At 37.2% G+C, this 22,792-nt stretch overlaps 1 protein-coding gene across 4 annotated transcripts in view; it reads left to right on the forward strand.

Moving 5' to 3' along the window:
- Nucleotides 1-16,750, forward strand: part of APC (APC regulator of WNT signaling pathway) — an 89,480-nt gene extending 72,730 nt beyond the window's left edge. For all 4 annotated transcript variants that reach the window (XM_082784224.1, XM_082784226.1, XM_082784227.1 and 1 more), the window contains 7 exons: nt 2,257-2,635; nt 3,915-4,010; nt 4,878-5,017; nt 5,991-6,068; nt 7,313-7,429; nt 8,469-8,683; nt 9,190-16,750. In XM_082784224.1, the coding sequence (XP_082640350.1) occupies nt 2,257-2,635; nt 3,915-4,010; nt 4,878-5,017; nt 5,991-6,068; nt 7,313-7,429; nt 8,469-8,683; nt 9,190-15,757 (7,593 nt within the window). In that variant the 3' untranslated portion in view covers nt 15,758-16,750. The remainder of the gene's footprint in view (nt 1-2,256; nt 2,636-3,914; nt 4,011-4,877; nt 5,018-5,990; nt 6,069-7,312; nt 7,430-8,468; nt 8,684-9,189) is intronic.
- Nucleotides 16,751-22,792: the final 6,042 nt, after the last annotated feature.

The following is a 22,792-nucleotide window of genomic DNA, read 5'->3' on the forward strand; positions in this document are numbered from 1 at the left end:
AGTTCTTGAAACACTTTTACAGAGACCAAATTCACAAAATAGATGTGATTGCTAAGACATTAACTAGACCAGAACTTTAAAAAAGTCATGTAAGCTCTTCACAGTAATGCCTGTTTGCGATAGAGTGCACTCAAAAGTGTGTGTACAGCATAAAAAGAGAGGGAAAAATGTGTAAATCTGTAACACACAATTAAGTTCGTGAACCACTGGAGTTCATATTGCCTCTGGAATCAGCAGTAGTATAGATGGGGGTGCTAAGCCCAGTCTTCTGGGAAGCAGGGGCTATTATTAGATTGGCATAGTACTAACTACTTTGGGCTTTAAATAGGTTGTTATAACAGATTTTCTGTCGTGCATTGTATGCATGTAGCAAATGAATGTGATATCAGGTAGTTTGTTTAAAAATCTTTCATTGCAAATCATAGAATTTCTAGAAGTTACAGATGAGGATAGCCCTGAATGCAGGGAAAGATGCTGATTGTGGAAGGATACAGGCAAAGAAATAGGCTGAACTTACTCTGCTGTGGGTAAGAAAAGTTTAGTAGTAATGCATGAGAAGAGAGGAAATTTGTAGGGGTTCTACATACAGTTATGCATTTACAAATACAGAAAGAGATGTCTCTGCAGTGTGGTATACAGACAGAGGGAAGTACACTTTAGTTTTTCCTATACTGTGTTTGCCACAACTTCTAGGCCAGATTTTGGTGGCTTCAGCTTTATTGTGTGACAGAAACTTTGCCTTCCAAATCACAGTAACTGTGGAATAAAAACTGCAACTTGAAACATCTGTCAAAAGGCACACATAAAGCAGATTAAATTCACTCTCTTTTACGAATCCAAGCAGTTTGTTTTAATACTACATATGAATTTTCCCAGACCAAGAATCTCCAAACCGGGATGCTAGACTGTCATAAAACTGGCTACAGGACTATTTCAGTGGATTTTGCATGGAATCATAGTTTTGTAAATTTTAAGATTTCCTTGCTCCAGCAGTCCTATGGCATTTAGGGAAATACATGTTACCAGACTCTCTGCTTAGTCTACTCACTGCCATTCAATTTTTATCTAACTAGGTAATTGTACTTACCTTCAGACACATTAGAACTGTTTGTGAAGAAACCAAATAAAAGCATTTACTGATCTAGTAACTAGTGCAAAAATCTAATTAGTAGTAGAAAACTTGGTTTAGCAGTCCCAAGTGCTATTTCTTAGCATATTTTAAATAAACTCCCTCTGCTATTTCACAGTTCCTTTTGGTAGTTTCTTTATGTTGTGCTGTCATTTTGAATGTTGCTGTTTATCTTGGCTTTAGGAGTTTGGATAGAGTTCAGGAGTTTCGGATAGTATCTAAATCACCTTCTACATGATATTATTCTACTAATAGTTGACTGCAAGGACCAAATACATTTCTCATTATAAGGCTACTAGTGAAGAAAACAGGTTGGGTAGACAAGCCAAATAGTGTATTGGGATCCCTCAAGAATTGCTATTTTTTGCTGTGATTTTTTGTTGCACCAAGTTAAATGTGTAATGCTAGGTTTATATGACTTTATTTAGTTTTATAAATGCTCGGTAGTTACATGATATGTTATAAAAGAGCATTTGTTTTCTTTTCTGGTTTTGTCCCCATAAAGAGTTCCTCTAACTCTTCAGCTTTGCATTTGCTGTAAGTAATCTGGTCCGTATGCAAGTCACTCATTGTGACAAAAAATGGTTAGTTAATTTGAAAATATTACATGAAAATTTTATGTAGATGCAGCATTGTTTTAGTACAATGGAAATTTAAAGTTCATGTAATCACTCTTATCCTGCCTCAAATAATTGTATTTAATGCCATTTGGAAAATAATTTCTCACTGAAGAACATTCGTACATGAAAATGTGGTTCATACATGATTTTTTGAGATATAATTTATTTTAACTATATTTTAACTGTCTCAAACTAAAATATTTTCATTACTATGTTTCATTAATCTTTTTGTACAATGGAAAGTTAGAAGTCTTCACCATTTGACCTATAGATTAATAGAACTGCTTACAGTTACCACACACTTATTCTAGCTATTTAATCACTAAATGAGATTTATTAAGGTTATAAATGGTGAAGTAGTGATAATAGTTAAAATTCTTGCAGCATTAAATCAATTGTTTCTTTGGGGTTTTTTTGTTCATATGTACCATTCAGATTTCATTATAATTTATTTTTATATGCAGTTTTAAAATGTAACTGTATTTTTTAAAATCATTTGACCTGCAGGTGGAAATGGTGTACTCATTGTTGTCAATGCTTGGTACTCATGATAAAGATGACATGTCAAGAACATTGCTAGCAATGTCTAGCTCCCAAGACAGCTGCATAGCCATGCGCCAGTCTGGATGTCTTCCTCTCCTCATCCAGCTTTTACATGGCAACGATAAAGACTCTGTCTTGTTAGGGAACTCTCGTGGTAGCAAAGAGGCCCGTGCCAGAGCCAGCGCAGCACTACATAACATCATTCACTCCCAGCCTGATGATAAGCGAGGCAGACGGGAAATCCGCGTGCTCCATCTTTTGGAGCAGATTCGTGCTTACTGTGAAACATGTTGGGAATGGCAGGAAGCACATGAACAAGGCATGGACCAAGACAAAAACCCAAGTAGGTTCTTCAAGCTGTATAAATTTTGAAAAACAGTGAATTAACAAAAAATACAATATAATCTGAAATCATGTTGAATATATGTAAGATTTGTTTTATATATATATATATATATGTGTATATATATATATGTATATATATGGGTATCTGCAAATAAATGCATGTGGGTGTATGTACAAATACACTTTTTAAGTTCAAGGTAGTGTTAGGAAGTAGTATCTATTACAAATATGATGCCCTATTTATAAACCTGTTCCTTCAAATCATAAGGCTTCTGTATGCTTTCTAGATGAAAACTCTAGTGTTTTATGCATATGGTCTGTAAATTAAAAGTAAATTTCTATTCATTCCTGTTTTACATTTTGATGAATAATGAAGGATATCTAAATAAATAAGTAATCCCAAATTGTTCTTCATTCAGATGTATTTGCGAGATTCACACTTCATTTAGGAGAGAGGTACAGAGCGCAAATTAAGTAATCTCAATCTAGCCAATATAACGGCTACTATTTATAATGTGGTACATGAGACATATTTCAATATTAAAATACCAGAGATGTAGCAATGTAAATGAAATAGGAATTTTCTTAAGGAGCAGTTACAAAAAAGATTTAATCTGCATAATTCAACTGCTTTTCTGAATTGATGGCATTTTGTAAATACAGGTTGTAGGAAGTACTACTGAAATCAGTGAGCTGCATCATAGGTTTTGGAGTTTTCTGCCACAACCATTTCGCAGAAGTTGGGCTCTGAACAACATGCATCAATACAATTTATGCATTAGCCAGTATCTAGCTAACAAAATTACGAATTTTAAAACTATGAAACAAAGGGGCTTAGATAATCATTCCTAATGACTTAACACCCAATGAAACAGCTTCACTTTAGGTGTGTTATTTAATGCCACTATAATATTTAACCTTAATGCTTTCTTTCACAGAGATTTTTATTTTTCAAGAGTAGTAAGATAATTGGTACCAGAAGTTATATTTCTAATTTAATATATAGATTAATGATTCTCCTTAGTTTCTTTTTCAGCATCAAGTATATTTCTAGTACTTATATGTCATCTTGTTTTTTTGTAGATTTATTCAGGCATCTGTGTATACAGATACAGTAGTAATATTCTGAAGTAATTGTCTATTCTTGGATTAATAGGAAGATAAAAACCCTGAACAAAAATTGTAATTGATTTATCTTAAATTTAGTTTCTCTTTGAAAATTTTTATACAAAGCTATATACCTAGGAAATACTAATTGTTACCTATTTCTGGATCAGTGCCTGCTCCAGTTGATCATCAGATCTGTCCTGCTGTGTGCGTTTTGATGAAACTTTCATTTGACGAAGAACATAGGCATGCAATGAATGAGCTCGGTAAGACCAAATGTATTGCTCTGACTTCCTTTGAAACACTTGCTGGAAATACTGACATTCCATATTTGTATATGGATATGTGATGGATATGTGGCATTGTTTTACCACTGGATTAAACAGATTTTCAGTTCATTTGTGTCAGATGTTGATCTCTAAGTGATTAAAGCAGTTTAAATTAACTGTATCCTTTGCCTTTGGACAGGTTATTATACAAGTTACTCTTTTATTTGGCATGAACACTGAATTTTGGAAGAGTATATAATCATAGAAGTACTTGTGATTTTCAGAAGCTTGGAGTGAAGGCTGCTTTCCAGAGGTTTTTTTTTGTGTCATGAGTAGGCTCCTGTTTAGCAGCCTGAACTTTTTTGTCCATACTCAGTCAGTTCTGTGCAGGCAGGTTTTCTTTGCTGATTCTGTGTAAAAATATTCTAAGTATATTTTCCTGAGAAAATAATATTCAGTAATAATAATTAATAAATCAATACCTGTCAGATTTACTAAATAGCCTTTTATGTAACTGGTGTGATTTCATCGGTCATGATTTTGTCTGGGTGGAGATAAAATGTGAGAGTTTTCCTTACTTCTGCATAAATGTTTCTCTTCCCACTTCACTCCATTTCTTCCAAAATCTCAGTATGATGTAGTGCAACCTTTCAGCCAGTGCTAAGCATAGAATTTGAGATCCACAGTCATTATATAATGGCTTATTTTACTTCAGAGCCTTTCAGGTTTTTTAGGTGTTTGAGCTTTGTTCCATGCCTATAAATGCAATTTGTTCATTGGTATATATACAAGCTGTATTCTTGGTATAAGGATTGAAATTTGTTACTATAATTTATTATTATTATTATTAATTTGTTTTTAAAGGAGGTTTGCAGGCCATTGCTGAACTGTTGCAAGTGGATTGTGAAATGTATGGACTTACAAATGACCACTATAGTGTTACATTAAGGAGGTATGCTGGAATGGCTCTGACAAACTTGACTTTTGGGGATGTGGCAAACAAGGTAAGAATAGAATTTCAAACATATTGTAATTTCAGTTGAAAGCTGAAGTTTGAATTGTAATACTCAGGCAGGTGATGAAATCTTGAGGATAGGATATTGAATTTGAGCTCAGGAGAGAAAAAGAAAATGCCATTTCATCCTGTTCCTTACTGAGAGTACCACAGACATGAATGTTATATTGTACCATTACAGTATCAACTGTCACATTAAATCAAGTCATTTTTAATTTGTCACTGAAAGTAAGGATTTTACCAATTGATTTTATTTTTTTTATAAGCAATACATATGATCTTTCAGTAATGTATAACACAATGATTATGGACCAACAGTAACAGACAGTGACTGATTTTTCTGAGGATGTTGAACTAAAACTGTTAATTGAGCCAAATTTTGTTAAATAGTCACTTAATAATACTATTATTGTCCAAAAAGATTTTGCAAACCTCTTCAAGCTGGAGCTCACTCTTAAACATTTATTGAATATCTAGCTCATCACAGGCACTACTTCAAAGAATTAGAAGAATTAGTTCGTTTTAGTTTTAAATATTCATCTTTTTTAGTATTTTGTATGTTTGAAATGAAAAGTGTAATTGTGAGACTCTATAGAGAGCAGGGAAAAACACATTGCCAGCTTACAGGTAATTGTGTAGTATGCTACCCAGCATATGTTAAAGAAGGCTTCTCAACTAGTACTTTTCCAGATCTGGTCTTAGACCTGTTGGAAAAAAAAAAAAAAAAAAGTAAAATTTAGCGTGATTCTACCACTTTGGGATTTCCCAGTACAGAAACTGTGTTAGGCTTAAATTTTTAATAGTTGCGGACCAAATGTTTATTGTTGGAAACGTGTATTCCAAAGCTTTTTTTTGAACTTCACAAATGATCAGATGAAAATGTCAAAGAATTGAGCACAAGCAAGCCACATAATCTGTCATTTAGAACTATTTCTTCTCTATTTTCTTCTGATTTTTATCAGGCTACATTGTGTTCTATGAAGGGCTGCATGAGAGCTCTTGTAGCCCAATTGAAGTCTGAAAGTGAAGACTTACAGCAGGTAATGTCTTTACTAGGTGAAATATTTCTTGGCTGTTTCCATTATTTTGCTTCATTTCAATTTTATTGCATTATGTGAAAATACTGTATTTCTGCTCTCCTTTCTTAATATTTACTTTCCTTCTACTGATTTACTCTCGACATCATTTTTTTATACTTGAATTCTGTCTTTGCATTAAGTTTCTAGGGTGCTGCCTTCTCTATTTTTTTTAATTAGTGTGTCTTTGAAATGTGCTGCATTTATCCTAGCCTGACTTTTTAATTGTTGCTCTTTCCTTGTCTTACCTGCATTAAGTTTGATGCAAAGTTAGTACCTATATTAATTCTGTGAACCATGAAGTACAACTTTCTTGTAGTAAAAATGGTAAGCTGTGGTACTGTTTTCTCACCAAAACACACAAAATACATGGGCTGTAAAACTCGTCTGTATGATCCTCGTCTGTTGGTGGAAATCCAATTTTCAAGAAAAGTGATCCTAGATTCTCTAATTCAGCTTACTTATGGTAGTGCTAGTGGACTGAGGGTTAACACGTTATTGTGGCTCCTCTACAGTAACAGAAAGTTAATAATAGGGGGACCGTAGTAGAGGAAGCTCTTCTTCAAAAAAAAAAAAAAAACCTGTATCTGACTTGCCAAGGTTGTACTTTTAGTACGTACATACATACCTGCTCTCCACAGCAGCACCTCCCGGAGAAACTGCCAAAGCATGAGCAAAGTGTTTGGTGTGACACAAGTGTCTCTTCCTATTGATCCTGTGCTGTAGAGGAAAATATCTTGAAAATAAACAGTATTTATGAAGTGTGTAGAGTGATCCTCAGAGCTGAGAACGCACAACTGTTCTTCATTGGTTGGGAACTTGTTTAAAATTACTAAATATTAAATTATTTTTATTTAATGTCGTAAGCAATAAGATATATATTTCTTATGTAATCACAGAATCATCTAGGTTGGAAGAGACCTTTACGATCATCAAGTCCAATCATCAACCTGACTTACCAGGTCCCATCGCTAAAGTGTCCCTTAGTGCCACCTCCATACATACCTTAAATACCTCCAGGGATGGGAAGTCCACCATTTTCTGGGCAGCCCCGTCTGCCCTCTCTGTGAAGAAATTTTTCCTTATGTTCAATCTAAACCTCTCCTGGCACAAATGAGACTGTTATATATGCTTGCTTATACATACATATATAAAATACACCTGTTTATATGCATCTATGTATAATATTTTTCTTTCATGGTTTGCAGGTCATTGCAAGTGTGTTGAGGAACTTGTCCTGGCGAGCAGATGTAAACAGTAAGAAGACACTACGAGAAGTTGGGAGTGTGAAAGCATTGATGGAATGTGCTTTGGAAGTTAAGAAGGTATCATGTATAAATAACTAAAAGATAAATTTTTTGAAATGTTCTGTTTATTCTATACAGAATAAAAGTGTTGTCCTTCTTGATAGAAGTCGTAGATCAAATACTTGGGGTGTTTTAGGTAACTTCTAAATTAAAGTTACCTAACTCAAAGCAATTGAAATTGCTGAATAGAATTGCTTTGAGTTAATGGGGCAGCAGATCACAACATATCAATGTCAACTCAGAACTAATGGTATATAATTTTATTGATGAGAGTTGACAGCTTTTGCTCTTCAGTTTCATGAGCTGCGCTGTTCTAATAGGCACTTTTTATAATTTTGCAATTCAGTGCAACCTCTTCTGATTTAGTGAATAGGTAACTTCCACTTCTGCCATTTTCTGGATATATTCTTGGTATAATTCCTGCAATCATACGGAATTATATTCCATCCCAGAGTCCTCTGCCAGCTAATCTTCAAACCATTTTTACCATTATGGCAGCTAACAAATATTGCGGTTCATAATTCCAAAATTTTCTGGCAAGCAATAGCAAATCCATAGCTGATGGTAAGAGAGAAGCAAAGAAAATTATTGGTGTGTGCAGTGCTATATGTCTCTAGCTTACCAGCTCAGAAATCAGAAATTGGAACATAATTAAATCACAAATTATGAGTGTTTGTGAGGAAAACTAGAGAAATAGAGACATGCATAGGAAAACAGAAAACAAAATATTGGGTGTTTAACATACAACACGAGATTTCATCCAAGCAAAAATAAAATTCTGCAGTTAACTGGGGAAAAAATACCCCATGATCAATGAATTTTTTCTTTGCAAATGTAGGTTAGAATCAGCGAGGCAGTTTTTATCTCTGGGCTGTATTTTCAGACTGTGCAGGTTCAATAGGAATTACTATTTCAGTTTATTCTTGGTTCCACTTTGCATCAGTGGTAACTGGAAAGACAGATCTTTGACAGAGTCCTTGAAGCTAACTTAAGTATTTTTGAGGGCTTGTGTTCAACAGTTGGAAACTTTTCTAATTCTATCATTTTATTTTCCTAGGAATCAACCCTAAAAAGCGTTTTGAGTGCCTTATGGAATTTGTCAGCACATTGTACTGAGAACAAAGCCGATATATGTGCTGTTGATGGTGCTCTTGCATTTCTAGTCGGCACACTCACATACCGGAGCCAAACAAACACTCTAGCCATCATAGAAAGCGGAGGAGGAATATTAAGAAATGTTTCTAGCTTAATTGCTACTAATGAGGACCACAGGTATGTATACATTTTCTGACAATTTACAGTATAGTGGTACCAAAAGCATGTTTGTATGTTGAATCTTAATGGAATGCATTCATTAAGAACAGTAATCAAATACAATAATTTGTGATGAATATGGTAAGGCACGTATTCCACTCAGATAACAGGAATATACAATAATATCAAATCTGTTGCTTGTAAATAATGAACGGTACTAGAAACTTTTCCAGGAAAGAGAAAATTGCTAAGCTGTACAGGAAACAACCTGGAATGGAAAAATATTTAATACAGGGAGTGTAGGGTGGGAACAAGTGATTCATATTCGTATTAGTATTTGATCAGTTGGATTTGGATGGATTTCCATATGAATAGAGGAAAAATAAGACAGATTTGCACCAGATAATTCATACTCATCATTTCAAAGGACTAACCTCACCTGTAGCATAGTAGGTTTTTGTTTTATTTCTGATTCATTTGAAATGCCACTTACTGATTTTTTGTTTTCAATTACTTAACACCAGGCAAATCTTACGAGAGAACAGCTGCTTACAAACCTTGTTACAACACTTGAAGTCACACAGTTTGACGATAGTCAGTAATGCATGTGGGACCCTGTGGAATCTTTCTGCAAGAAATGCAAAGGATCAGGAGGCACTGTGGGACATGGGAGCAGTCAGCATGCTCAAAAATCTCATCCACTCAAAACACAAGATGATAGCAATGGGCAGCGCTGCAGCTCTAAGAAACCTCATGGCAAACAGGCCAGCAAAGTATAAGGATGCTAATATTATGTCTCCAGGATCAAGCTTACCATCTCTTCATGTTAGAAAACAAAAGGCACTGGAAGCAGAATTAGATGCTCAGCATTTATCAGAGACTTTTGACAATATTGATAATTTAAGCCCAAAAGCATCTCACCGTAATAAGCAGAGACATAAGCAGAACATATACAGTGAGTATGTTTTGGATTCTAGTCGTCATGATGATGCAATATGCAGATCAGAAAGTTTTAATACTGGTAATATGACTGTACTTTCACCATATTTAAATACTACAGTATTGCCTGGCTCCTCTTCTTCCAGTAGAGGAAACATAGAAAATTGTCGGTCTGAGAAAGACAGAAGTCTTGACAGGGATCGAGCAGTAGGTTTAAATACCTATCATCCGGCTACAGAGAACACTGGGAACTCCTCTAAGAGAATAGGAATGCAAATTTCTACTGCTGCAGCTCAAATTGCCAAAGTTATGGAAGAAGTAACAAGCATGCATATTCCACAAGAAGACAGAAGTTCTAGTTCCACTTCTGAAATGCACTGTTTGACAGAAGACAGAAATGCCCCGAGGAGAGCAGCCAGCGCCCTTACTCACTCAAGTACATACTTCCCTAAACCTGAGAATTCAAGCAGGACATGTCCTGTGCCTTACGCAAAAATGGAATACAAGAGAGCTTCAAACGATAGTTTAAATAGTGTAAGCAGCAGTGATGGCTATGGTAAAAGAGGCCAAATGAAGCCTTCCATTGAATCTTATTCTGAAGATGATGAAAGCAAGTTTTGTAGTTACGGTCAATATCCAGCTGACTTGGCACATAAGATACACAGTGCAAATCACATGGATGACAATGATGGAGAGCTAGACACTCCTATTAACTATAGTCTTAAGTATTCGGACGAACAGCTAAATTCTGGAAGGCAGAGCCCCTCTCAGAATGAAAGATGGGCAAGGCCTAAGCATATAATAGATGATGAAATGAAACAGAATGAACAAAGGCAGTCAAGGAGCCAAAGTGCAGCCTACCCAGTGTACACTGAGAGTGGAGATGATAAACATATGAAATACCAGTCACCTTTTGGACAGCAAGATTGCGTTTCTTCGTTTAGATCAAGAGCATCCAATGGTTCAGATCAGAACAGAGTAGGCTCAACTCTTGGAATGAATCAGAAAGTAAACCAGTCCCTGTGCCAGGTTGATGATTACGATGATGATAAGCCAACCAACTACAGTGAGCGTTACTCCGAGGAGGAACAACACGAAGAGGAAGACAGACCAACCAATTACAGTATAAAGTACAATGAAGAGGAACATCATGTCGATCAGCCCATTGATTATAGTCTAAAATACTCAACAGAAGTTCCTCCCTCTTCTCAGAAGCCATCTTTTACTTTTTCTAAGACTTCTTCAGTGCAAAGCACCAAAACTGACCGTATTTCCTCAAGCACTGGGAACGCATCAGCCCCCTCAGCTGTTTCAAAGAGACAGAATCAGCTCCACCCAAGTTCTGCACAGAGCAGAGGAGGTCATGCTCAAAAGACTGCCTCCTGTAAGACTCCGTCTATTAATCAGGAAACTATACAAACTTACTGTGTGGAAGATACACCAATATGTTTTTCAAGGTGTAGCTCTCTGTCATCTTTGTCATCAGCTGAAGATGAAATAGGACGTGATCAATCCACACGTGTGGCAGATGCTAATAATACACTACAGATAGCAGAACTGAAGGAAAACAGTGGGGCTCTATCTGCAGAAGCCTCAGTAAGTGAAATCACATCAACATCACAACATATCAGAACAAAATCCAGTAGACTTCCAACTTCTAGCTTATCTCCTTCCGACTCCTCTAGACATAAAGCTGTTGAGTTTTCTTCAGGTGCCAAATCTCCCTCAAAGAGTGGTGCACAAACCCCCAAAAGCCCACCAGAACATTATGTGCAGGAAACTCCTCTGATGTTCAGCAGGTGTACTTCTGTAAGTTCCCTGGATAGTTTTGAAAGCCGTTCGATTGCCAGTTCGGTTCAAAGTGAGCCTTGCAGTGGAATGGTAAGTGGCATTATAAGTCCAAGTGATCTTCCAGACAGCCCAGGACAAACAATGCCTCCAAGCAGAAGTAAAACTCCACCTCCTTCTCAAGGCGTTCCGGTAAAAAGAGATGTAGCTAAAGGTAAAGTACCTAGTGCAGAAAAGAGAGAGCCTGGTCCTAGACAGGCAGCTGTAAATGCAGCTGTGCAGAGAGTTCAGGTACTGCCAGATGCTGATACATTACTACATTTTGCCACAGAAAGTACACCAGATGGGTTTTCTTGCTCTTCTAGCCTGAGTGCTCTGAGTCTTGATGAGCCATTTATACAGAAAGATGTAGAGTTGAGAATAATGCCTCCCGTACATGAAAACGAACATGGAAATGAAGCAGAACCTGAAGAGTCAGATGATACAAAGGATAACCAAGAGAAGAAAGCAGAGAAGCCTTCTGAAGCAGAAAAAGACATTCTGGATGATTCTGATGATGATGATATTGAAATACTGGAAGAATGTATTATTTCTGCAATGCCAACAAAGTCTTCACGCAAAGCCAAAAAGCCTTCTCAAGCATCTGCTCCAAAAATACCTCCTCCTGTAGCCAGAAAGCCCAGCCAGCTACCAGTTTACAAGCTTATGCCTTCACAGAGCAGAATGCAATCCCAAAAGCACGTTAGTTTTACACCAGGTGATGATATGCCGCGGGTGTATTGCGTTGAGGGAACACCAATAAATTTTTCAACAGCTACATCTTTAAGTGATCTTACAATAGAATCACCACCAAATGAGTTGGCCAACGTAGACAGCGTGGGTACAGGGGCAGAGTCAGGGGAATTTGAAAAGAGAGACACCATTCCTACAGAAGGTAGGAGTACAGATGACTCTCAGAGAGCAAAAAGCATAACTGTGACTGCCCCAGGACTGGATGATGACAAAACAGAAGAGGGTGATATTCTGGCTGAGTGCATTAACTCAGCTATGCCAAAAGGAAAAAGTCACAAACCTTTTAGAGTGAAGAAAATAATGGATCAAATTCAACAAGCATCTGCATCTTTAAGTAACAAAAACCAATCGGAAGGTGAAAAGAAGAAGCCAACATCACCTGTAAAGCCTGTTCCCCAAAACAATGAATACAGAGCACGTGTAAGAAAAAACACAGAGCCTAAAAGCAATATTAATAATGAAAGAAGCTATTCAGAGAACAGAGACCCAAAGAAACAGAACGTTAAAAATAATGCGAGAGATTTTAATGACAAACTTCCAAATAATGAAGAGCGTGTAAGAGGAAGCTTTGCATTTGATTCACCTCATCATTATACGCCTATTGAGGGAACTCCATATTGTTTTTCACGGAATGATTCCCTAAGTTCTTTAGACTTTGATGATGATGATGTTGACCTTTCAAGGGAAAAGGCAGAATTAAGAAAAGGAAAAGAAGCAAAGGAAATAGAAGCTAAAGACTGCGCTAATGTGGAACAGGCTTCAAATCAGCAATCAACCAACAGGACACAAGTTTGTCAAAAACACCCAACAAGCAGAAGCCAGCCTAAAAGTTTCTGTCAGTCAACTAAAGATATTCCAGACAGAGGGGCAGCTACAGATGAGAAAATGCAGAATTTTGCTATCGAAAACACACCTGTTTGTTTTTCTCGCAATTCATCTCTTAGTTCCCTTAGTGATATTGATCAAGAAAACAATAACAACAAAGAAGGAGAACCTGCAAAGCAAACTGAGGCTCCTGATTCACAGATAGAACCAAACAGACCACAGACTTCTGGTTATGCACCCAAATCATTTCATGTTGAAGATACACCTGTATGTTTCTCTAGAAACAGCTCTCTGAGTTCTCTTAGTATTGACTCCGAAGATGACCTTTTGCAGGAATGCATTAGTTCTGCCATGCCTAAAAAGAAAAAACCATCAAGGATAAAGAGCGAAAGTGAAAAAAATAATTCCAGAAATATAGGTGGTATATTGGCAGAAGATTTGACACTGGATTTGAGAGAGATACAGAGGCCAGATTCAGAACATGGTTTCTCACCTGATTCAGAGAACTTTGACTGGAAAGCAATACAAGAAGGTGCGAACTCTATAGTTAGTAGTTTGCATCAAGCTGCAGCTGCTGCATCACTGTCTAGGCAAGCTTCATCAGACTCTGATTCTATCCTTTCATTAAAATCTGGTATTTCCCTTGGGTCACCATTTCATCTTACTCCAGACCAAGAAGAAAAACCTTTTACTAGTAATAAAGGTCCACGAATCCTTAAGCCAGGAGAGAAAAGTACACTGGAGTCTAAAAAAGCAGAAGCTGAAAATAAGGGAATCAAAGGAGGGAAAAAAGTGTATAAAAGTATGATTACAGGAAAAGCTCGCTCCAATTCAGAAGTTTCAAGCCAGTTAAAGCAACCCCAACAAACAAGCGTGCCTTCAATTTCACGTGGTAGGACAATGATTCATATTCCAGGAGTTCGAAATAGTTCTTCAAGTACTAGTCCTGTTTCCAAAAAAGGTGCCCCACTCAAAAACGCAAATTCCAAGAGTCCCAGTGAAGGCCAAAGTTCAGCTAGCTCTCCAAGAGGTGTCAAGTCATCAGGAAAACCTGAGCCAGCTCCTGTAACTAGGCAACTTTCAGGGTTGAACCAGGGTGGATCAAGTAAAGGACCTTCTAGATCAGGATCTAGAGACTCCACTCCTTCTAGACCTCAACAGCAGCCATTAAGTCGGCCTCTGCAATCTCCAGGACGAAACTCAATTTCACCAGGAAGAAATGGTATAAGTCCTCCAAACAAACTGTCTCAGTTGCCAAGGACATCATCTCCTAGCACAGCTTCAACTAAATCTTCAAGTTCAGGCAGAATGTCATACACGTCACCAGGAAGGCAGATGAGCCAACAAAACCTTACTAAGCAAACTGCCTTACCGAAGAGTAGCAGTAGCATCCCAAGAAGTGAGTCTGCTTCAAAAGGATTAAACCAAATTCTCAGCAGTGGCGGATCAAACAAGAAGACTGACCTATCCAGAATGTCGTCCACAAAATCTAGCGGAAGTGAATCTGACAGATCTGAGAGACCTGTCCTTGTTCGCCAGTCAACTTTTATTAAAGAAGCTCCAAGTCCAACTCTAAGACGGAAATTGGAAGAGTCTGCTTCGTTTGAATCTCTGTCTCCTTCCAGGCCAGATTCTCCCACAAGGTCCCAGCTACAGACCCCAGTTCTAAGTCCTTCTCTTCCTGATATGTCTTTGTCCTCTCATTCAACTGCCCAGACTAGCGGTTGGCGAAAATTACCCCCTAATCTGAGCCCTTCTGTAGAATATGATGGGAGACCAGCAAAACGTCATGATATAGCTCGTTCTCACTCTGAAAGTCCATCTAGGTTGCCAGTCAATAGATCAGGAACATGGAAACGTGAACACAGTAAGCATTCCTCATCACTTCCTCGTGTAAGCACTTGGCGAAGAACTGGAAGTTCTTCCTCGATTCTGTCAGCTTCTTCAGAATCCAGTGAGAAGGCAAAAAGTGAAGATGAGAAGCAGCACGGAAGTTCTGTGTCTGGACACAAGCAAAATAAAGAAAGCCAAGCACCAGCAAAAGGTACTTGGAGAAAAATAAAAGAAAATGAAATTCCCCAGATAATGAATGATCCTCAGCATTCTTCCTCGGGTGCCACAAATAGCTCTGATTCCAAAACCCTGATCTATCAGATGGCACCAGCTGTCTCTAAGACAGAGGATGTGTGGGTGAGGATTGAGGACTGCCCAATTAACAATCCTCGATCTGGAAGGTCCCCGACTGGAAATACTCCCCCTGTTATTGACAGTGTTTCAGAGAAAGGGGGTGTGAATGGCAAAGATTCTAAAGAGATTCAAGAAAAACAAAATCCAGGGAATGGAAGTGTTCCTGTTCGTACCGTTGGTTTAGAAAACCGTCTGAACTCTTTCTTTCAGATAGACAGTCCAGACAAGAAAGGCACTGAAACAAAACCTCTGCAGACTAATCCTGCTCCTGCACCAGAAAATAATGAGAGTACTGTGAGCGAGCGTACACCATTCAGTTCCAGTAGTTCAAGCAAACACAGCTCCCCCATCGGTGCTGTAGCCGCAAGAGTTACTCCTTTCAACTACAATCCGAGCCGTAGGAAGAGTAGTGTGGACAATAGTTCTGCTCGGCCGTCGCAGATACCGACACCGGTAAACAACAGCACAAAGAAACGTGACTCGAAATCTGAAAACACAGACTCCAGTGGAACTCAGAGTCCGAAGCGCCACTCTGGCTCTTACCTGGTGACTTCTGTTTAAATACATCACAAAATAAAACTGATGTATTACATATAGCAGCTACTTAGAACTTTTGTTTCGAATGAAACTTAAGAAAAATGGGGATTGCTTTTTTTTGTTGTTTTTATTTTTTGTAAATAGGTTTGATTCTTGTTAGAGAGTCCTTGTTCTGGAAGCCATATTTGATAGTATACTTTGTCTTCACTGGTAATATTTTGGAGGAATACCTGATTGACAGTTTGAAATAAAATTGCTAATGCAAGTATATTTGTACAGTATGTTTAACATGTATTTAATTAGCTTCCCATCCCATAATCTTTAAATATTGCTTGTCTTGAAATTATGGAACATTGCAGGTAGAAATGATACAGTGTACTGCTTTACCAATCATTTCTAGATTGCAGACTGACTAAACTACATCAGGGAAGAATTGGTATTATTTATGCAAAAAAGTATACTCAGTTTTAGTACTTGTGAGTCCATCTAAACCAATAATTAATCATGTGGCTGTGAAATTCACAGTAATATGGTTTCTGCTGAACAAGCATTCCCAGCCTGCTTTTCTGCATGAATGGAACTGATGGTTATTTTCTGAAGTAATGATAACATTTCTGTGGTCACATAACGTGCATAGATAGTTATGGTGTAACAATTTACACTTCCTTTGTGCTCTGAAAAAAAAATAAAAATTAAAAAAGAAAAAAAAAGAAAACTGTGTAACTGTAAAACCTTGAACAAAATTATTTTACCTGATCTAGATTTTATCTTAAAGTAGGTAGAATTTTTTTGCTATGCTGTAACTTGTTGTATATTCTGGTATTTGAGGTGAGATGGCTGCTCTTTTATTAATGAGAATAAGGGGATGTTTCAACAGAGACTAAAATGAACATTTCAGAATAAATTATTACTATATGTAAATTGTGTGTGTTACTTCTGCATTACATAAAAATACAGTACTTTATTTTGAGATGTCACCTTATAATATGTTGTATAATGCACTTACATTTATGGCCTGATCCAGCAAAACCTTGTACCTCCAGTATTTGTTCTTCTTTATCACTGACAAATAGCTGTTGTAGGATGCTTAACAGCTGCAGGATCAGGCCCTAGGTCTTCTGTAATATAATTATAGTTGAGACAGTTTCACCCATCTCAGGTGCATAACAAGGCTAAAGGCAGGGTATTTCCAGAAGCCAAACAGGATAATTGTTTTCATCACTGCGAGCCTGAAATAATATTGTATGTATAAGAATAATATTTATAAAGCAATTTAAAAAAAAAAAAAAAATGGGGATATAATGTAGAATGTGAAATAGTGACTATAAGATGAAATTTTAATTCTATTTGAAATCTTCATGCTTTTTTTTTGTTTTGTTTTGTTTTTTAGAAAAAAATTATAAAGGGAAACAAAGCAAGAATTCCGTGACAAGAAATTTGCTGTTGTAGGGGAAAAACAATTTTGAACACAAACCAGGACATTTGCTGCCTCAAGCCTTTTTGATGCAAATATGGTTTGTGCTAGAACAATGCTGAAAAGACAGATTTGTGCTTTAAATATATATATATATATATATATATATATATATATAGTTGGAATTTAGATAAGAATTGGTTTAAAGTAGAAACACAAGATAACAAAACATTAACCATTCTGTGCATGACTGAACAAACCATGAAATGGTATGTCAGTTTTGTTGTATCTCAGCTGGACTATTCTAAAGTTAGCATTCTAAACAGTTCATATTCAGGATTCAAGATGCCCTAATATCAGGAAGCCCCGAAATAGAGAAGTTTTACCTTTATGGTAGCTTTAACACTGTTGCAGAGTACATCGTATCTGTGGCTTTGGACTTAAATCTGATATTGAAATGAATCAGTTTTGTCTAAAATTCATCATAAGATTTGCATTGTTTATGAACAGAGTTGAGATACCATCAGCAGACAGCAGTCAATTCTGATTAAATTTAAAGCCAATACCAAAAGTACCTTTCTGGAATAAGTGGCATCTTATTAGATATTTTGTTATTTGCCTCTCGACAAATCTGCTTAAAGACATACTGTATTTCTACACCACCAGGTGAATCTGTTAACAAACAGTGCTTCTGCTATTAGCATTATTATATAATATGTTGCGTATAGTATCTTCATGAGACTTTTAATATTAGTATTACTGTTCTTTAAAGAGGAAGTAGAGACAAAGATTATGTGGTTTGTTTGAAGTTAGGATTTGCTGTTGGAGTAGAATGCAGAACTCCATCCTTGTGTTTAAAATGGAAGACCATAAACTATGTAATACTCCTTTGTGCTGGGCTTTTAACTACTAATAGGAAGATATACCATGTAATCCAGGATAGTCAGTTAGCACCAGCTTTACATCCTCTTGATCTAAGAATTTAAAGGTAAACTCAATCCCTATATAGAAATTCTGATTTCAGCTTTATAACTGAGGTAATCAGAAGAACATGAGGTGAAAACTATCAATAATGGTATGCATATCAAACACCAGAATGTCTGTGAAAATTGTAGTGGCTTCTTTAGATAGTCTTGGAGGTACTTCATGATCATTATAATTGGGAAGTTTCTCTTAATACCCTCATAAACAAGCCTATATTTGTAGCAAAGACAGATGAGATAAACTTTCCAACTATAACGGTAGTGAAACACTGAAATATGCTTCCCATGGGAGTTGTTAAATTTCCATTATAGAAGTTCTAAAAAGAGGTTTAGGAAACATCTCATAGGGATGGACTTTAGTATATTTCATATTGCCTGCGTGCAGAGATGGGCTTAGGTGATCCTTTGAAATCCGTGCCAGACCTGCGTGTCTCTGATTCTTTATCTAAAATGCATAATAGCTGTTAAGAGCCTTTTAGAATATTTAAGGACATCCAGGATGTTTGATTCATGTTAGTGATTAGGATACAAAGTTGGATTCTAAGCTTAACTATAAACACAGATCCCAGAAATATAAAAACGGGAAAATGGGAAATAGTTATAATTAGTATATTCGATCTTGGATTTTCTTAGTGATGTCTAGATTAATGGTTGCCAGATTTGGTTTGTGCTGCCAAAGATTTATTCCTTGGTTTTACTTAAATGAAGTTGCTGCAGCAGGCAACAGACCTTACTTATGCTGAGGCAAAACAAGGGAAAGTAAGGAGCTGAGAAAGCCAAGGCTCCTTTTCCTGTTCTTTGGGGATACACTGCCTGCCTTTCTACAGATTTTGGTAGAACTTTTGTGATTTGTACGCAGATCTGCAGTTGTCTTTGCATTAGTTTACTAAACAAAGTTTTGTTCTCTTTATGTGAGCTGTGGAAACATGACCTCCCTGCATATTTTTACTATTTAATACCTATGTTCATCTAGCTCCTTGCAGTGTGCCACAGTTAAGGTTATTGCTAAATTTCTGTGAAAGCTCTTCTAAGTGTTGCAGACTTTAAAAGGGAACTAATCTACTTTTACTTTTCACGTGCGGTTCTCCATCAGAATATTTTGCCTTGAAACTTTAAAGATAATTCTTAAAACTCCTTGTCAGAGTTGCCAGATTGAAAATTGAAAGTCAGCAGCCTTGCCAGGATTTCCTGGCAAGACTGGAATATTGTTTGAAGCAGGACTTGGCTTCAAACTTGAGACTGTGAGCAGCAGCACTCATCTGACCCTTCAGTGGACCAGTTCAGCTCATTTTTGGTAGAGCTGGATGAGGGGAGTAGTATGATTTGTGCTGCTTTAGTATGCTGAATTTGCTCCGTGCAGGGTCAGGTAAGTGCTGCCTAAGCCAGCAGAAGAGAAAAGCAGCTAGTGCTGGTGGAAAGTGGTTGGATCGAGCCATTACTTGCACTTTTAAGCCAATATGGCAAGTTCCAGAACTGTTCTTCACCCTTTTTGAGACAGCAAAAGCAAACTGAAGTTTTGGACCCCTAACTTGTTCACTCTAAACTTCTGCCTAATGGCCTTGAGCACTCTGCATGTACATATATTGTGTTCCAGGTAAGTCCATCATCCTGGAAATTCTAACAACTAACAAGAAGTATTACATTAGTCTGTGTTTCTAGAAAATAAATCATTCTTCTTCAAAATCTCAAAAAAAAAGAAATGATTTTTTCTACCATATGTGAAGTTGTATGCAACAATTCTTAAATTTGCAATGCCAAATGCATTAAATCCTTCAAAATTAATTTACTGCAATTAGTTGATTTCTGGAAGAGGCTTGAAGGGTGAGAGGACATATCCCTTCCCTGATGAAGACAGTACTACTTGTAGGCATGATCTGGAAAATGTTTAGGTAGACAAGCTCTTGCAGTCTTTTGTTACTAGATACCTCCCAAAAGTCTTCTCAGACCTCCCATTAAATAGTAAGTACAACCTGAATGTCGCTAACAATCCTACCTAGACTTCCACCTAAACATAACTTAACAATACTGCAATGCCTTGCAAGGTCTCATCCACCTGTCTGACAGCTTTGTTCTCGGTGAGATGTGTGATTTGGATGAAGCTGTGAATCAAAAGTGAAGTGTCAGTTAACGTGCAGCATGACTTCCTCCACGCGCTTAAAGCTCTGAGGACTTCCTTACTACCATATCACCCAAACGTGTTCACTCTCTGCTACCACAGCCATCTCCTTTGCACTTTTAAGCATAACCAGAAGAGATGTCCCCAGTTCTTTATTTTCCAGTCACATATAGAAATGGCATTCCTGCTTCATAGTTTACTATATGCAGAATAACAGATTGTACCTGTAAGCGTATCGTAGAGAATGTTAATGTAGTTAAGGTTGAGTTTTTAGTCTGAATGGTAAGGTAGATGGTTATGTGTTGTATTTGGCTACATATTGGAAGTGCAAGGGAATTTGGTGTGGTGCTGAAGAGCTTAAGAGTTCACAACAGTAACGTAGGTGTCAATGAATTTGTGATGCCCAGATGATTATCAAGTATGTATTTAATAACTAGGTTTTCTGCTGTCAATTTTCAGTTTTCCAGACGTGCTCTTTATTTACTCCTAAGACTGGATAATGTCTCCTTAGCATAGTTTTGCAAGTAATCCACTCCTTGTGAAATTTCCTCGTAGCTACTGGTTTACAAATCAATATTAGTTTCTGCCACTTCCAATATTTGAGGTTCTTCTAATTTTGATGGTGGTGAAAGTATTCTTTTCTTGAGCGGACATGGAATTGCAATTAGGATTTCATGAAGGTATAGGGGGAGCTTGTTCACTCACTGAAACGTGCTACCGTCCAGAGTCGTAAGCTCAAGAGATGCATACAAATTGAGTATCTCATGTGCCCTACTTCCTAGTGGGATTTAAGATGCATAAAGCTTGTGCTGGTTCTCTGCAAGTAAGTAAGTTGTTATCCTCTGAGATCAGATACATTTTCCCACCTATGAATGTTGTTTCTCTTTAACAAGCTCAGCCCACAATTCTTTCCTTCAGTTTTGTTGCTTGCTTCTGCCTGAGATGCGTTACTGTTTTTAATCCTAACTCTGTAATTCTTTCTTCAACTATTCTAATGTATTTTGCTTCACAGTATACTAATTCTGAATTTAGTCTTGCTATGCATAACTTATTACTTGCAGTGTTATATAAAATTTCCTCCTGATTGCACCTTGTCAGAGTGGAACTCTTTTCTTGGCTATTTATTTCTAAAAGTTAGCCGTCTGTTTGCTGTACTAGAAATACGATTTCATGTAAAAAGAAAGTAGCTGTTGAGACACTTATGCAATGGTAAAGCATATCAGAACTAATGGTCTGAGAAACCACGTGGTTTCATTTTGGTAGTAGCCACGTTTCAGGTAAACACCAAGTGGAAAAAGGCTGAGGAGGACACACAGGTCACCAGTATAATTCTGTTCTCTTCCATGTCTCACTTTAAATGAATTGCACAAAATCTAGTTCTGACACCATGTAATTCCATAATCTCTGATATTTACAGTAAGTTCACAAGGAAGCTTATTTCATCATGACTTTCAAGCATGGCAGACTCATTTAATTCCAGCCTTTTCTTAACTAATGCATTTTGTTTCTGATTGGAGGCTATTAAGGGACTTAGATGAGTTGATTGCCAATACATACACAAACATGTAGTTAAAGACGTATGCTTGGCTTGCACTCTTCTATCCATCCTAGACTTTGACATAGTTAGAAGCATTTAAATAAGTAAAAATAAAGGTCTAATTTCAGGACTGATTAGCTGGTCCCTTATTTTTCAAGTGTCTAAAGAAAAATACACTTCAAGGTCTTGATTCATACACAGAAAGAGAAAATTCCTTGCTAGTAATTCAGTCAGTAGGGATGGTGAAAATTACAGGATTTTGAGTGAGCTACATTTAATACAAATGAAGGTAGCTTATGCCTAGTTCGGTCCCTGCTAACCATTCTCTGTGCAATATAACATGCTGCTTGGGGTGAGGGGGAAAGACATCTTGGGTGTACAATAAAGAGAGTTCAGGCTTCGTGCATCTTACCTAGGTTGTTACTAAGGTCTGTGATGGCAGATGTGTAATATGGAAGAGCAGGCAGGTAGATGAAAAACTGATGGCTGCAAGCCTCTTTTTTAATCCCATTGCATGATGAAAGGGGGTTGGCATCTTTCTGTTCCTACTATAATTGAGCAGTTGAATGAAAACGATGGATTATTTGACACTTTTTTAGGTTATTTGGAAGTCTTACCAACAGAAATCCTCTAGCTTAAGTGGAAGCTATGAGTTCAGCACAAATACTATGTTACTGTGTTACATACATCCGGATGATTGATGGTTCCTTTTTATCTGAAAAACTGAGTTTACACAGCTGTGACTTTACACAGCTGTCAGCTGTTCTACAGGGCAAGAACAAGGCCAAAGAACGACTGGGTGTAAAACCAAGATCTGTAAGTTAGAGACATAGTCCTTGCAATTACTAAGGAATGAGAGATCCGCAGAAATCCATGTTTCTCTATTTCAATTTTGTCAGTTCCACTGTTGCCAGCTAAACGGGGGTTTGGATACAATCGATCGGGAATGTAGTGCCTGACAGTCTCCTCAGTACCTCTGTGAAATACTGTACATGGACTCTGCTCTGTG

The sequence above is a fragment of the Aythya marila genome, assembly GCF_965140915.1.
Source record: "Aythya marila genome assembly, chromosome: Z".
Classification (NCBI taxonomy): domain Eukaryota; kingdom Metazoa; phylum Chordata; class Aves; order Anseriformes; family Anatidae; genus Aythya; species Aythya marila.